Source organism: Centroberyx gerrardi, chromosome 8 (assembly GCF_048128805.1).
Source record: "Centroberyx gerrardi isolate f3 chromosome 8, fCenGer3.hap1.cur.20231027, whole genome shotgun sequence".
In the NCBI taxonomy this organism is placed as follows: domain Eukaryota; kingdom Metazoa; phylum Chordata; class Actinopteri; order Beryciformes; family Berycidae; genus Centroberyx; species Centroberyx gerrardi.
In genome coordinates, this window is record NC_136004.1 from 18,760,431 (window position 1) to 18,774,519 (window position 14,089).

Below are 14,089 nucleotides of genomic sequence, written 5' to 3' on the forward strand. Positions count from 1 at the left end.
CCTGAAAGATGTCTGGATTAGGTTCAATCCCAGAATGAATTCATTTCTTATCATTCCCAGAGACGAGACGTTACCCAAACTGACCCCCCTGAAGTGCACTGTTACAGTAATGTGCAACAGACTGTGAAATGTCTGATCCTGGAAAATAATCAGGACCTTTTGTTAGTCTTAGGTGGGAGACAGAGGCTTTTACACAGGGAGAGGGTTGCAACATTCCTCATAAAGGCTTCCCTCAGTTGTGGTTAATGAGACATCTGAGGGGTTTAGACTTTTCAAGTCACTTGGGGCTATTATTTTTTTCCCCAAACTGCTTCAGGTTTTTTAGCAGTGCAGGGTTAGTTGGCTTCTGAGGTAAGTCAGTTGGCCCAGAGATTGATACTGTCAGGTGATAAGAGAAAGTGAAAAAAAAAAAAGTTATTACCCTAAATAATGAAAAAAAGTAGATTAGGCTACCCCTATTTTACCCTTATACCCTGCACCTTGTATGGTGTGTTGAGGGAGTTGCCCAGAGATCAGTTTGGCAGAGGGAAGACATGTAATTTTTTCCATCACAGTAATAATTCCTGTGAATCTTTCCTTTACTCCGCAGAAATTCCATGTCGGACCATTGTGAGTTGCGTGTGCAATGCGTCCTCAGCTTTTTGGCTTGTTTTCTTTTTTTTTTTTTTTTGTGGTGGTGGTTCCTAACTCCCATAAACCACAGGAGGTTGTATGATATGATGGTGAAGCGGTCCACCTGTTTACCTACCTGTAAAGTTCACTCCTGGTAGCACAAGTTGAATCTACATGTTGACTCTCCACCATTTATATTTCCCCAATAAACATGAACAATGAGTTTGATTGGAGTCGCTCCCAGGTCCACGTGTCGGTGTTTCCCCCTCTGGCCACAGAGAGGCGCTGTTGGGAGCAACTCTGTGAACTTTGGTCTACAGCTGCTGTAGTAAATGGGCGTGATTCCTCTTTCTGCTCAGTGTCTTGAGTTGTTCCTGAGGAAGCAAGGGCATGGACTGAAGTTTGACAGGTAAGGTGCTCACAAGCGTGCTAACATAGAGCACTAACAAACATCTGAAACATACAGTGCAAGTGTAGACATATGTGTTTATTTGTGGAGATGTTTAAATTGGCAAGTTTACATTACCGTAAGTTCTGATCGACAACATTTTTGTGGGCGGAGTCTGTGTGTGTCCTGAGACGTGTCCTGTAACCTGCTGAGGCTTTATTCATGTTCAAACTGTTTCAAGCCTTCATTCTCATTATTTGGTCCATTTGTCATTGTGATTGTTGTTACTGACCTTCATGCTAATAATTTTCTCCTTGTTACAGTCTATTTTTTCTACACCTGATATTTGTTTTCCCACAGTATACCTGCATGGAGCTGTGTTGAGACAGTCTGTATTGTTTCACTGTAGGCTTATTGAACTTGATAAGTGACAAAAGGCAAAACTGTAACCTTTTTTTCCCCAGGCATCAGACTACATTTGCTAGATTTGGTCACAGGGCTGCATTTGCACACCCCCTTGTTGCAGTAAGGTGGAGATGGAGGAGTACTGGTCCATGGCGCTGTGGGCGCTGAAAATTTGGCTCTACCTCATTGTTGCCCTCATCATGCTGCCAGCCATGTTCGGCTTCTCGCTGGGCATCTCCGAGACCTACATGACCATCCTGGTCAAAACCTTGGAGGTAACTGTCATTCAAACTCTTGTGTTTCTCACAGGTGCATTGAGGTTAGCAGATATTCTGATCCTCATCCAGTGGTCCACATAAAACATTAAAAACAAGCAAATATCAAACATATGCAACACAACTGACAGTGGCAGATCATGAACGTCTCCTGTCCCACTCTTCCACAGTGGGCCACTCTGAAGATCCAGAGGGCAAACGCAGACGACCGTGCACTCAAGGCCTCTGCGTCTAACGGTGAGTAGAAGAAGACTGGGTCTCTGGAAGGATGGTTTGACTAGATAGATAGATAGATAGATAGATAGATAGATACATAGATGGATACATAGATGGATACATAGATACATAGACAGACAGACAGACAGCATTTCTGGTTAGGGCTCTGTTCTAAAGAAACCTAAGTGTTTGTCACATCCTTCATTGTGAAATATAGGAGTTGAACTGGAACATTGGATTTCCTAAGATATGACAAGTCTGGACGGGCCTCTTGAAATGATACTGCTCAGTTAGAAAGAGATTTACCTGTTTAGTTTGTTTTTTTTTGCATACAGACAAATGCTTACAGCTTGATAGCCTTCCCTTATGCCCTTAGAGTGTATTTTCAATTGTGCTTTGGACTGCACCATGCCGGGGATCTTCTGCTCGGAGCAGTCTCTGTATGGTACCGTGGCTCAGTACATTGAGAAAGTTTATGACGGGCAACAAGGTAAAGTTGCTCCGGAAACTGGGCCTATCTGACAAGACGCAATTACTCAACACTTTATCAGTCACAAGGCTATAGCCAAAGCTACACAGGGTGGTATCCCCTCTGTAGCACACACAGACAGTAGTTGTGTCAGCAGCTAGCAAGCTCTACAAAGTCCAAAGTATGTCAGTGTTATATTTTCAAATGCGGACAATGAGTGTGAGCAGAGGAAAGTGCTTCATAAACAGAGATAAGGCAGACATTATTATGAAAGTTTTGATTGAATATTGAATGCAGAGTCGATCATTCCAGGTTTTGGACTTTGCTCCCACGTTATCAGATACTGTGGAGCCTTTCCAGCTGATGCCAACTCAGCTGTTCTGAGATCTGTTAAGAAGGCAGTGTTAGATCTCTCAAGGGGCCACTTTCACTACTTAAGACTGTTCTGTGATCGGCTCAGTTCTCATCTTATCCTGGGGTATTTCAGGTCAAAAAGTGGAAGGACATTTCCAGGGGCGCGTTGTTGACGCATTTTGAGCACTGAAGTGGATTTGTTGGAAAGTCCCTGTGGTATTGACAGCTCCTAATTATGACCAAGAAAGTGTAATGTTTCATGTTGGATGTTATCAGTGGCAATGCATCATGATGAAATTTATCAGTGAAGACGAGTCTGCTTGCCCTGCCAGTTTCCAAATGACAAATGTTGTTATATGGAGGTGATGGTGAGACTGCCAGACCTTCTTCCTCTTCCGCAACTCCAGAATGCTTTTATACTTTGATTTATTTTTGATTATTTGTTTTATTTTTTTGTTATTTTTACATAATGTATACAAAATATAATATCTTCCAAAAACACATTCCTGAATTAACTTTTTTTTTATTTTTTCTCCTCTGTTGACATTTTGTCTACTCACAGTATCAACAACATCCTAAAATATGTGGCAACCCTGATTTATCTTTTAGATTACCACTGAGATAGTGGTTCCTATCAGATGTCTGGGGCTGATTAAGACAATTAATCTCTTCTTTTTATGGTGTGTGTGTGTGTGTGTGTGTGCATGCGTGTGTGTGTTAGGTCTCATCCAGAGGGATGATGGCTCTATGGAGAAAGAGTTGGAAGAGCTCAGACGCAGTCGACCCAAACCACCAGAGGGCGGCGATTTCACACTCAGTGACTGTTTCTATTTCTCCCGCCGAGGCATTGAGAGCATTGTGGAGGATGAGGTGCATTGATTTACTTTATATAGAGATAAGAAGGATAACAACTGCATGATAATTTGGTATTTTTATGTCCAAGGTAGTAAGTGATTTGAAATCCGTGGTTGATTCTAGACCATAACTAACTGGCCATGCTATTCTGTCTTGTTTTGGTTTTGTTTGGCACTAGGTGACCCAGCGGTTCTCTTCAGAGGAGCTGGTGTTGTGGAACCTGCTGACTCGCACCAACAACGATTTCCAGTATATCAGTCTGAAGCTAACGCTGGTCTACGGCCTGGGCGTCTTTGTGAGATACTGCATCCTCGCCCCGCTCAGGTACAGAGACACTGCACATCATTTGCAGACTGCAAAATGGAGTTTTAGATACACAAACATTTCTCGGAGGCAGAAATAATCTCATTGGTTGAGCTAAACCTCAGTGGGCGGAGCCAATGAAACAGTTTTTCTGGCTATGTAATGTTAGACTTAAGCCCAGTGAAAGAGGCAAGAGGTAAGAGAGGAGGAAGCTAATATTATGAAGCCTAGTGATCTTGCTACTAACTGAAGAAATACAGTCTAGCCATAATAAGTTATCTAGGCTAGGCTAGTTAGCCTAGCTGACCTTCCAAGTTCAAACCGCCATACTAGCCTTTAGCTATCTAGCTAGGCTAGTTAGATAGTCTGCTGACCTTCCAAGATCATGAAGGCCAAGGTCATGAATAAATGAATTAATCCATTTATATTTTTTTGTTATATTTTGATCAGAGTCCCGGTTTTTTGCCGTTCAAGTTTGCCATTTAGCTAACTGAAAAACGGTGGTTCTTTGGCTCCGCCCATTGAGGTTTAACGCAGTAAAGTTCGTTAAGTTCTTGCACATATAAAATAAACCTAAAACCTAAACCTCTCCCTTTCTGTCTAACCAGTTTAATGTTCGTCTGACCATTCACTATTCCTAATTATGTATATCAGTGCTCAATTTTTCAGCAGCAAAAGCAAAAACTGAGTGTGTTACACTCTCTTCTAGGATCACCTTGGCCACCATTGGCCTCTCCTGGCTGGTCATAGGAACATCTGCTGTTGGACTACTCCCCAATTGGAGGTGACTACAAACACTTAGCTATTCCAACAATTATCTTATTTTTACCATTTCTTAAAATCAGTTATACTTTCACATAGATTGCTCCTTCTTCATTTGCACTTGTCTATTTTTGTGTGTGTCTGTTTTAAGGATTAAGTTCTGGCTCAGTGAGTGGGTCCATGTCATGTGCTACAGGATCTGTGCTAGAGGACTCTCTGCCACCATCCACTATCACAACAAGTAAGCCAACCTCCTCACCTTCTTCTACCTCAACAAAGATCAATAATGACCTTATCCTCTTATACTGACTTCATGTATTTACCTCATAACTACAGGGAAAATAGACCCAAAAAAGGAGGAATCTGTGTTGCCAATCACACCTCCCCTATCGACATTGTGATTCTCTGCAACGATGGATGTTACGCTATGGTATGTAGTGCCAACTCCAGCTGGAAAACAACATTTTCTAAAGATAGATTATACCTTTTAGTTTTCATATTAAACCATATTGTGTTGCTGTGATTGTTACCATGTCTTTCCCAGGTGGGTCAGGTGCATGGAGGTTTGATGGGAGTAATCCAGAGAGCCATGGTTAGGTCCTGTCCTCATGTCTGGTTTGAGAGAGCAGAAATGAAAGATCGCCACCTAGTGACCAAGAGGTCAGTCTTCAGCCTAGCTTCAGTACATGCCTCTGCGTGCTTGTAATTACAAGCCCTAACAATGAAATAACAGATTTATCTAGCACACTTCTCTTTCTGTTTCTCCTGCTGTGACAGGAAAACAGGTTGGCATTTTCCTGCCAGTAAAATCTTCTGTAGAATTTCTTCATCTCACATTACTCAAACAAGCATGGATATGCCATTGGAAAGTTGCTACTGAACACTGACTCATATAGTTTGATTTCCACTATCTCATTGTATCACATCTTCACCCAGACACTCCCAGTTGTGAAAGTACATGATTCGAAGGCCCAAAACTTTATGACTATACTTATGTAGTCATAAAATCATTTCCATTGACAATGTGCCCACTTGTGTTACTTCCAGGTTGAGGGATCACGTTAATGACAAGACAAAGCTTCCCATATTGATCTTCCCAGAGGGTAAGTGTCACCATGTAGAATGATAGTCACCTTCAAACAGACCACTATAATGTTGGTCTTTATATCATGAAGGATGTGATTCAGTGAGTGTTGTTATCTTAGATCAGTGCCGAACAGCAGTCTGACCACTGAATGGTTACAAAGGAGCGACTATCATTTTCTGTGGTTTTGGAAACGGCTCACAGGAGTCCGGCTCATCTGAACTGCTGATCTCTGGTTTCCACAGGCACCTGTGTCAACAACACATCCGTCATGATGTTTAAAAAGGGAAGTTTTGAAATCGGAGGAACAATATACCCAGTGGCCATTAAGGTACTTCAGTCCTAGAGTTTCTCTGCACTTTGGCTCATTTGATACGTTTTAATCCTTTTTCTTGCCCTCTGGCTTGCGTGTTTCAAACTGCTGTTCTTCACCGCACTTCCTGAGCTTTTATGCGTTTTTGAACTCTTTCTTCAGTATGACCCCAAGTTTGGAGATGCTTTCTGGAACAGTTCCAAGTACAGTATGGTCAGTTACCTGCTGAGGATGATGACCAGCTGGGCCCTGGTCTGTAATGTGTGGTATCTGCCAGCCATGCACCAGCAGGTGTGTACGACATGTGCTGATGCACGTGACCACATGCATGCACGGATCCACGTGTACACCCCTCAAGTACCACTCCCACCCGTCCACACATAGAGCACACACACACACACACACACACATTTTTCAGTCTGAAAAAATTGTTAGGTATCATCTTTACTTGACAACTTTGAAAAGAAATTTGCCATACAAATATATTTATTTATTATTATCAGTGCTTGAGGCCACTTTACTTGGGAATTAGACACCTGTGCGCTTGTACATTATAGTTTACATTCACTTATTTAAATGGTAGTTGACAGTATTTAATGTTAATGAATAACACTGTTTTAACACTTAATATAACTTTATGATGCTACATGCACTTGTCAAATGTAATCAAATATTTTCTGTTGATAAGCATCACACAAAAAACTCAAAGAACAGCTCAAACTTAGTTCAATTGTTTTACATCAATTATCAATCATTTTGTATTACATCATTTTGTTGTTTGACTGTTGATTAGTTAAATCTAGGTAGGTTTGTTCTCTGTGAAGTCCTTTGAGACATACATAACTTGACACACACACACACATACAGACACACTGACAGTAGATTGAGTTTATCGTTTATTCAAAAATGGCAGGAGGGGGAGGATGCTGTCCAGTTTGCCAACAGAGTGAAGTCAGCCATTGCTCACCAGGGAGGACTGCTGGATCTGCAGTGGTAAGACTAAACTTCATTTCTCAGTGATGTGATTTTTCTCTCTTTTTGAAGTATTTCCCATTCTTTTTAGACACAGTCTTTTAACACATACTACAATGCACACACATGTACATAAGAAATTGTACTTCCATATAGTCGCCACTGGGTGAAAACCTCTTATCTCCCAAATTTCAACTTTTTAGGCACTAAGAAAAGATTGACCACCATGTATGTTTGAGTTCATCCAGTGGCTTTTGAAAAGATTCCATGTAATCCTTGAACTGAAGTTAAAACATGAAAATCACCATAATTGTAGTCACAAGGTTTTCGCATGACGACATTGATATATAATTACATTAACCGTACAATATATTGTATGTGGTTGAATGATTGACACCATGCTCGATGTGGAAGAGTTACTGTATGTCCTCACTCCACCTGTCTGCCTCTGCAGGGATGGAGGTCTGAAGAGAGCAAAGGTGAAGGAGTCCTACAAAGAGCAGCAGCAGAAGCAGTACAGCAGTATGGTGGTGGGAGACGACAGCAGCAGCAGTGAATGAACCCCCCGCCCAGTATGATGGACAGTCACTCGCCCAAGTAGCAGAATATACACTGGAAAAAGCCTCTCTGCCTCACTGTGGTCTCACTAACCGGACCAGATATGGAATACCACTAAATGGACACAGACTGTGAAACATTAGGTAGGACTAAGGAGAGGCGTGGCTCTCATTTATGCACAGAAAATACAAGTGCAATTGAACATTGAGGAGGAGAAGAGGAGCAGACTGTGAAATGGGATAGTTCTGTTTTAACTGCTGCTGTAGCTGCTATTTTAATTGAATTTGAAAGGAATGCTGACAAAATGCAGTGGATGAAATGGATGATTGACACTGTGAATCCTTCAGCCACTGTGATTGCAGACAAACGTCTGAATGTCAGAGAATTTTATTCAACCAAAGACTACAGACACAGCGACTGGATAGAACAACTGTACTGATGACTGCTGCTTGTTGCCATACATTCACAACCAGTTCATTCATTCATGCACTGATTGTTTTTCATGCATTCATTCTTTTTTAAATAAATATTCGTTTAACTCCAGTACTCACAGTGTGATTATGCAAAAGCAAAAGGAACCTGGATGTCTTTTGCAGTTGTAGGTTTTGTAATGATTGGACTACTGTGGCACACGATTATTTGACATATCAGTTACAAACTCAGAAGTATTGAGGGAATTATGTTTTAAGCATTTAACTATTTGTTTTATATACTGTGATCGTGCAGAATTTTACTGCAAAACATTTTAATATCTATATTTTTTTAACACTGATAGACACTATAAAACATACTTATCAAAGAGAACCTATTTGAGCAACCTTTTCCTTGATAAGATGTCTCAATTGCGAAAACCCCTTAAATTTTTTTACACAACTCCTTATTACCATTACAAAGGTAAAGGGTGAACACAAAGGCAGAGACACAAGGGTTTGGCACTTGAATAATACATTGTAATGCTGAGCGTTAAAGCCCTATGAGTCCTTATGAGATGCGAGGGCTTTAAAGGAGAGAACACGTTCGAGACTTTTTAGGTCTCTCTTCACCGGACGGTTTGCCTGAAGTGTCACTTTTACTGCCTCCGTTCCTCTGTGTGTTCTCATCTTTGGCCCCTTAAAAAAATGAAAGAGGGATTTATTACAGATTCACTGCTGCGTGCACATTGAAGTAATCCTGATACTTATTTGTTCTCCAAATTTTCAGTGTCCTCACCATCATTCTCACAATCAAGGGGAAGATCTTGCCTGTGTCCTGTGTCGTCCTGTGTTGCAATAAAACAAACATTAAATCACATAAAGACACGGGAACACCAATTACCACGGTGTTTCCCGGTGTCTGAAAATGCTCTAAATCAAACAGCTATATGCTTTTCTAACTGATGATAACACTTACCTCTGTAGAGTCACTTTTGTGTTTTCTTTTCTGTGTGGCTTCCAGATACCTGCAAACGTCATCAAATGAAAGGAGTTTAGCCTTTGTGTGATGACTAGGAAACTCAAATGAGTTTGATTACAATCATAGGGGAGCAAGAGGAATTGTTTGGTTGTTAGGATATTTAATGTGTTACAGCTTTCTTCAAAATGTAACCTCATATCTCTTCCTTAGTGAAGCAGCCAGGAGAAACAAACGGTATGGTGAAACATTTATGAGCCTGATTAGTGCCTCACATCCCTCTCTCCCCCTGCACCGTTCAGACGACATACAGGTCGCTGTTTATCTGGACAGACAGTGTCAACATTAAACTGATTTTATTGCTAAGCAATGAAAGACCATACATTTGAAATTGTTCTGTAACCATCTTTTTAAAGTCTGCATAAAACACTTACTCACCACATTCACTCCTTTGTGAAACTATATACAGAAATTCGGCATAATAACAGTAATATCTTAATCAAAATTGTATCTTCCACACAAAAATGAAAATTGAATGATCCACAAAAGCCATGGTACGAAAACAACTGTTACAGGTTTTCACAGCTGTAATTACACTGCTACTCAGAAATAATTGTTGATTTATTTCATTTATTTGATTTAAACTTTTTCAGATTTAAACTTTTTCAATCATTAGAAAAGAGGCATAAATCTCAGTACACATTAAAAGCAATCTACCCACCGCTTCAGATAGGAATCACAGATGTTTCTGCCAGGTTTCACCTCCCTCTTCAGCCCATCTGGACTCCATGCGATGGATGTGTCCACTCCCACATCCACCCTGCCCGTCGCTCCAGACGAAATAGGCATCTCTACCACTAGAGCTACATTTCAAATCAATAATTTCAAAATTAAACACAGAATCTTTTGGGATGTAACTCTGCAGCTGCAAACGAGTTGAATAGAGCCTGCCTTGCAGTGCTGCACACACTCCTGCGTGTCTTGTCGTCTGCTGGCTTATCGTGTGTGACCAGGAAAACTTCAGGCAGGGGAGTTTATGGAGGGGTTTGTTGTTGTCTCCATGGCAACAGTGTTCCAAGAGGCTGGAACTGCAGCAGGCCTTCTGAATGTGATGAGGCCACTGACCAATGAGCTCTTGATACTTTGCTTTAGTCTAGTTTAGTTCACAATTTTCAGAATACAATACTAAAGAATAGGCCTACATGCCTTTAAAATGATCAAGGATCACATATCGCTGTTGTCAGTTGAAAATCTTGTATCTCCAAAATGTGAACTTTTCAGGAACTAAGAAAAACAGTTATAATCTTAGTTTGATGACCGTGCATTTTTGGGTTTATCTATTTGGTTTTGAAAGGGTTTCATAAACCCAAGGGATGTAGTATATTCTCAATCCATAGAGGAGCATGTATTCTTCAATTGAAATTCAAATATTAAAATCACAGTGACGATTATTCACAGACATTTCCTGTGTGGTCCTTTCTTTGTGTAGTGCTTAGTTTTTTTGGGGGGGTTGTTGTTTTGTTTTTTGTTTTTTTGTTGTATGTTTTTTGTACAGTATGGGGTTAAACATTTTACATGTATGGATATGAATTTGATTATTTTAGTTTAGTTTAGTTTAGTTTAGAATTTTCAAAGCATATACCTAGACACCTTTTAAAATGATCAAGGACACATTCACATATGTTTCCTATGTTGTCCTTTCCTTGTGTAGTGATTGTTTTTTTCTTTTAGAGTTAGAAGTAAAAATGTGCATTTGTAATCAGCAAAGAAGCCAATGAGGAGCACAACACTTTATTCCCAATGGCATACAAAGAGGTGAGCCACTTTTGAAAATTACCACAACTGCAGTGTCTATTACAGCCGATTTTGCCCTTTAAGAAAGTCGAACCACTCAGAAATATTCTTGCATTATTCTATCAGTCATTGAGGCACAATTAAGATACACAAACTATGTGAAAAGAAAAGAGACCACTCCAAATATAAATAGATGCTTTACAATGCTCTTTAGGACTCTTCCTTCTCATCTCCATGTGTGATGATGTAGCAGAGAGACTTGTAGTCGATGTTGCCGGCCACGTCAATAGGAGCGACTGCGAAGGCCTGATCCACCTGGAAAGTTCAGGAAGTGAGAAAGGCTGGTGAATTTAAATGGGAATAGATGCTGTAGAAAATGATGATTTAGGAACAAAAGAGGTGCTGATCTTAACAAATACAAACCACAAACCTCTTCTGCTGTGAATTTATCAGCCTGGTTCATCAGTAATCGCCTGAACCTGAATTAAAAAGGCAAAAGGTGGTTAAAAGGAGAGGATAAAGGAATGTATAAGGCTGCGAACATTGCAAAGTTGTTTGACATGAAAGTTTATTAACTGAGGGATTTATCTTACTCATCCTTATTGACAAAGCCTGTGGCATTAGGGTCAAAAAGCTTGAAGGCAGCCAGGATGGTGTCCTCAGGGTCAGTGCCTGCAGGGAGGCAGGACACACAACTCATCTTATTCCAAGCAAGCGATAGATACTGTTCAAGTGCAGGAGTCAGCCACGGCTCTTTTAAAGTCCACTGTAGCTTTTGGTTTAGTGACTTTCAAGAAAAGTCAAGGATTTTGTTGAAGCTCTCTCTCTCACCATTGAGTTTCTCTCCAAACAAAGTCAGGAACACGGTGAAGTTGATTGGACCTTTCCCCTCATTCAGCATCTCATCCAGCTCCTCGTCCTTCACATTGAGCTTTCCTGGCACGGGCACACACACACACGCGCACACACACACACACACACACACACACACACACACACACACACACACACACACACACACAGAGTGAACCAATAAACATGACAGGAATAGCAGGATGCCGTAGCTGGTCGATCTCCAATGGTAAAATTAATTACCCTCCTTTGTTTTGTTTGAACATGAATGTTTTGGGAAATTTTCCGAGGATGCCGATAGCAACTCTTTTGATTTTTTTAACATTTGGTATAAATTAATGGATTAAAAAGATAAAGGGAAAAAAAAGAGAAAGAAAATACCGAGCTGTCCATAGGTCTCCCTTAGGTCCTGTTTTTTGATAACACCGTCTCTGTCTTGATCAATGCAGCCAAAAGCCTACAGGAGGAAGCACAAATTAAAATGCTGCTGAAAAACTTTCAACCACAACAAAGAGAGTGAATCATATTCATCAGCAATTTTAGCCTCTGTTCTATGATAATTTTCTAATTGTGGACAGGAGCTTTTCAAGTAGTGAATTCAGCCATACAAATGCCAGGAAATAAAACTGGCTCCTTGTAATCAATGCTCCAGAATTGCACCTCCAAGGAAAGTCTTCAGTGACAATTTATTATCATTAATTATTTATTGCTCTACTATCTGATGTAGAAGCTTTTTTCAAATGTAACCATCAGTGATTATATTGCATGACATGTGAAATAGTAGCAAGAATGCAAATTTTTTTTTTTTCTTTTGGAGTCACTTTAGAAATAAAGTGTATTAGTGGGTAGGGAAGATGAAAACACCCAGTCTGAAAAGATATTCAGCCCTTATATTTTTTGTGTTGAAGACATGATGGTGAAATATTTGATTTTAACAGGTTTGAGAGGGAATCTCTTTCATCTTACAAATTCTTAAAATATTTAGGCTATGAAAGAAAAATAATAAATGCTTTTTAAAATCAACCTAACAACTCAAACTTACATCTTTACTTTCTCTATGAGATTAAATGATTTGTACAAGCTGTTTTTTTCCATTACAAATTTATCATCCATGCACCCTCTTGTTGAAGGTTTCAGTTGGATAAGATGTGATAGTTGTCACACTAACGAATAACTCTGATGAAATTAGATAAAATGTATTAAAAATAGAATTGTTAGAGCTTATAAAACATTTAGAATTCTTAAAGCTTGTAAAAAACATTTAAACTAAACTGAGAAGACATGAAAATTATTGGACTCAAGCATTAATTTGGGTACGCTGTCATTCACAGAATATTTTTCAGAGATGTGCTCTTCATGTTGTGTAATTTAAATACACATCTAATCAAACTGAAGTAGTAGTGGTAATAGCAGTGGCAGCAGCAGTAATAGTTAGTTAATAGTTACTAGTATACTATTGGCTAATTACATTTACTCCAGTTACTGTAATTGAGTAGCTTTATTGTGTACTTGTACTTTTTGAGTATTTTTTAAAGTCAGTAGTTCTACTTTTACTTAAGAATGTTTTTACTTAAGTATTGTACATCACATTTTAAATCACATCCATTACAGAGTACAGATTTTGTAGACTCTCCATAAGCAGAAACTGAACCAATGTTCAGAAACTGGACCAATGTAAATTGGCTAATTGTGAAGCCATTCACAGTGAGAAGAGTAATCTGGCTTTACTTTGTTTGTGCACTTTATTTTGTCATTTCCACATTTTCCAATTAAAAGAATCTAGTTTGAACTCTGTGCTCTCATCCTTTTAGAATTGCATGGAAAAGATGTAACAACATTCACTTTTCTAAAAAGTAACTCAATAACTTTTACTCTTAGTACATTTTAAATTAGCTGCTTTTTACTTTTTCTTAAGTAGATTTTTACACTGGTACTTTTACTTATACTTAAGTAAAATATCAGGAAAGTGACAATACTTCCACTTGAGTAAGACTTTCTAGCCGTCATATTGACTGTGCCTTGGCCTCTCTAGTGTTTACACATCCATCTCAGCTGTGACAGTCCTGGCAGGACGAAATACTCCAAGACATCACTCCAATTAATTAATTTATATTTATTGCCGCACAGACGTTTCGGGCAAGACGCCCTTCTTCAGTGTGCTTCTTAGGCAAAACAAACCTGGCAGGACCACATACCTCCTTGAACTCCTGTATCTGGGACTGCTCGAACATGGAGAAGACATTGGAGCAACTCTTCTGAGCTCCTCTCTGTCTCTTATTAGAAGCCTTCTTACTCGCCTGAACACCGTTTAAATAGAGAGGATGAACACCAATTCATTCAGACTACACAAACAACACAGTGTATCATCCAGGGTCACTGCAGGTAAATATGACACTATCACTACAGGTTCAAGTTTCATGTAGCGGATGTCTTTATACAATTCGACTGCAACTTTCAGAATAACAAAATATTGGTAAATAGTTCCTAC

The 14,089-nt window shown here is 39.6% G+C and overlaps 2 protein-coding genes across 2 annotated transcripts; one reads left to right on the forward strand and one right to left on the reverse strand.

Moving 5' to 3' along the window:
* The first annotated feature begins 953 nt into the window (after positions 1–953).
* Positions 954–8,109, forward strand: agpat9l (1-acylglycerol-3-phosphate O-acyltransferase 9, like). Its single transcript, XM_071918977.2, has 14 exons — positions 954–1,021; positions 1,465–1,680; positions 1,851–1,917; positions 3,441–3,589; positions 3,753–3,898; positions 4,587–4,661; positions 4,791–4,880; positions 4,976–5,069; positions 5,184–5,299; positions 5,687–5,742; positions 5,969–6,054; positions 6,199–6,327; positions 6,950–7,029; positions 7,463–8,109. The coding sequence occupies exons 2-14, from the start codon at positions 1,537–1,539 to the stop codon at positions 7,566–7,568; spliced, it is 1,338 nt and encodes a 445-aa protein (XP_071775078.1). The 5' UTR covers positions 954–1,021; positions 1,465–1,536; the 3' UTR covers positions 7,569–8,109.
* Positions 8,110–10,941: 2,832 nt separating this feature from the next.
* On the reverse strand, positions 10,942–13,832 carry myl7 (myosin, light chain 7, regulatory). Its single transcript, XM_071918581.2, has 6 exons — positions 13,797–13,832; positions 11,983–12,058; positions 11,581–11,685; positions 11,343–11,421; positions 11,180–11,228; positions 10,942–11,064 (listed from the first exon to the last, which is right to left on the reverse strand). Exons 1-6 carry the CDS (start codon positions 13,830–13,832, stop codon positions 10,960–10,962), a joined length of 450 nt encoding a protein of 149 aa, XP_071774682.1. The 3' UTR covers positions 10,942–10,959.
* Between the last annotated feature and the right edge of the window lie 257 nt (positions 13,833–14,089).

What these genes read in the sequence shown, in the direction of transcription:
- agpat9l (XM_071918977.2), top strand. Translation starts at nt 1,537, where the DNA reads ATGGAGGAGTACTGGTCCATGGCGCTGTGGGCGCTGAAAATTTGGCTC. An exon ending in AGAGCATTGTGGAGGATGAG is followed by an intron (nt 3,590 to 3,752) that starts GTGCATTGATTT and finishes GTTTGGCACTAG; the next exon opens with GTGACCCAGCGGTTCTCTTC. An exon ending in ACCATCCACTATCACAACAA is followed by an intron (nt 4,881 to 4,975) that starts GTAAGCCAACCT and finishes TCATAACTACAG; the next exon opens with GGAAAATAGACCCAAAAAAG.
- myl7 (XM_071918581.2), bottom strand. Translation starts at nt 13,832, where the DNA reads ATGTTCGAGCAGTCCCAGATACAGGAGTTCAAGGAG. An exon ending in AGATACAGGAGTTCAAGGAG is followed by an intron (nt 12,059 to 13,796) that starts GTATGTGGTCCT and finishes TTCCTCCTGTAG; the next exon opens with GCTTTTGGCTGCATTGATCA. An exon ending in GTTTGGAGAGAAACTCAATG is followed by an intron (nt 11,422 to 11,580) that starts GTGAGAGAGAGA and finishes GCCTCCCTGCAG; the next exon opens with GCACTGACCCTGAGGACACC.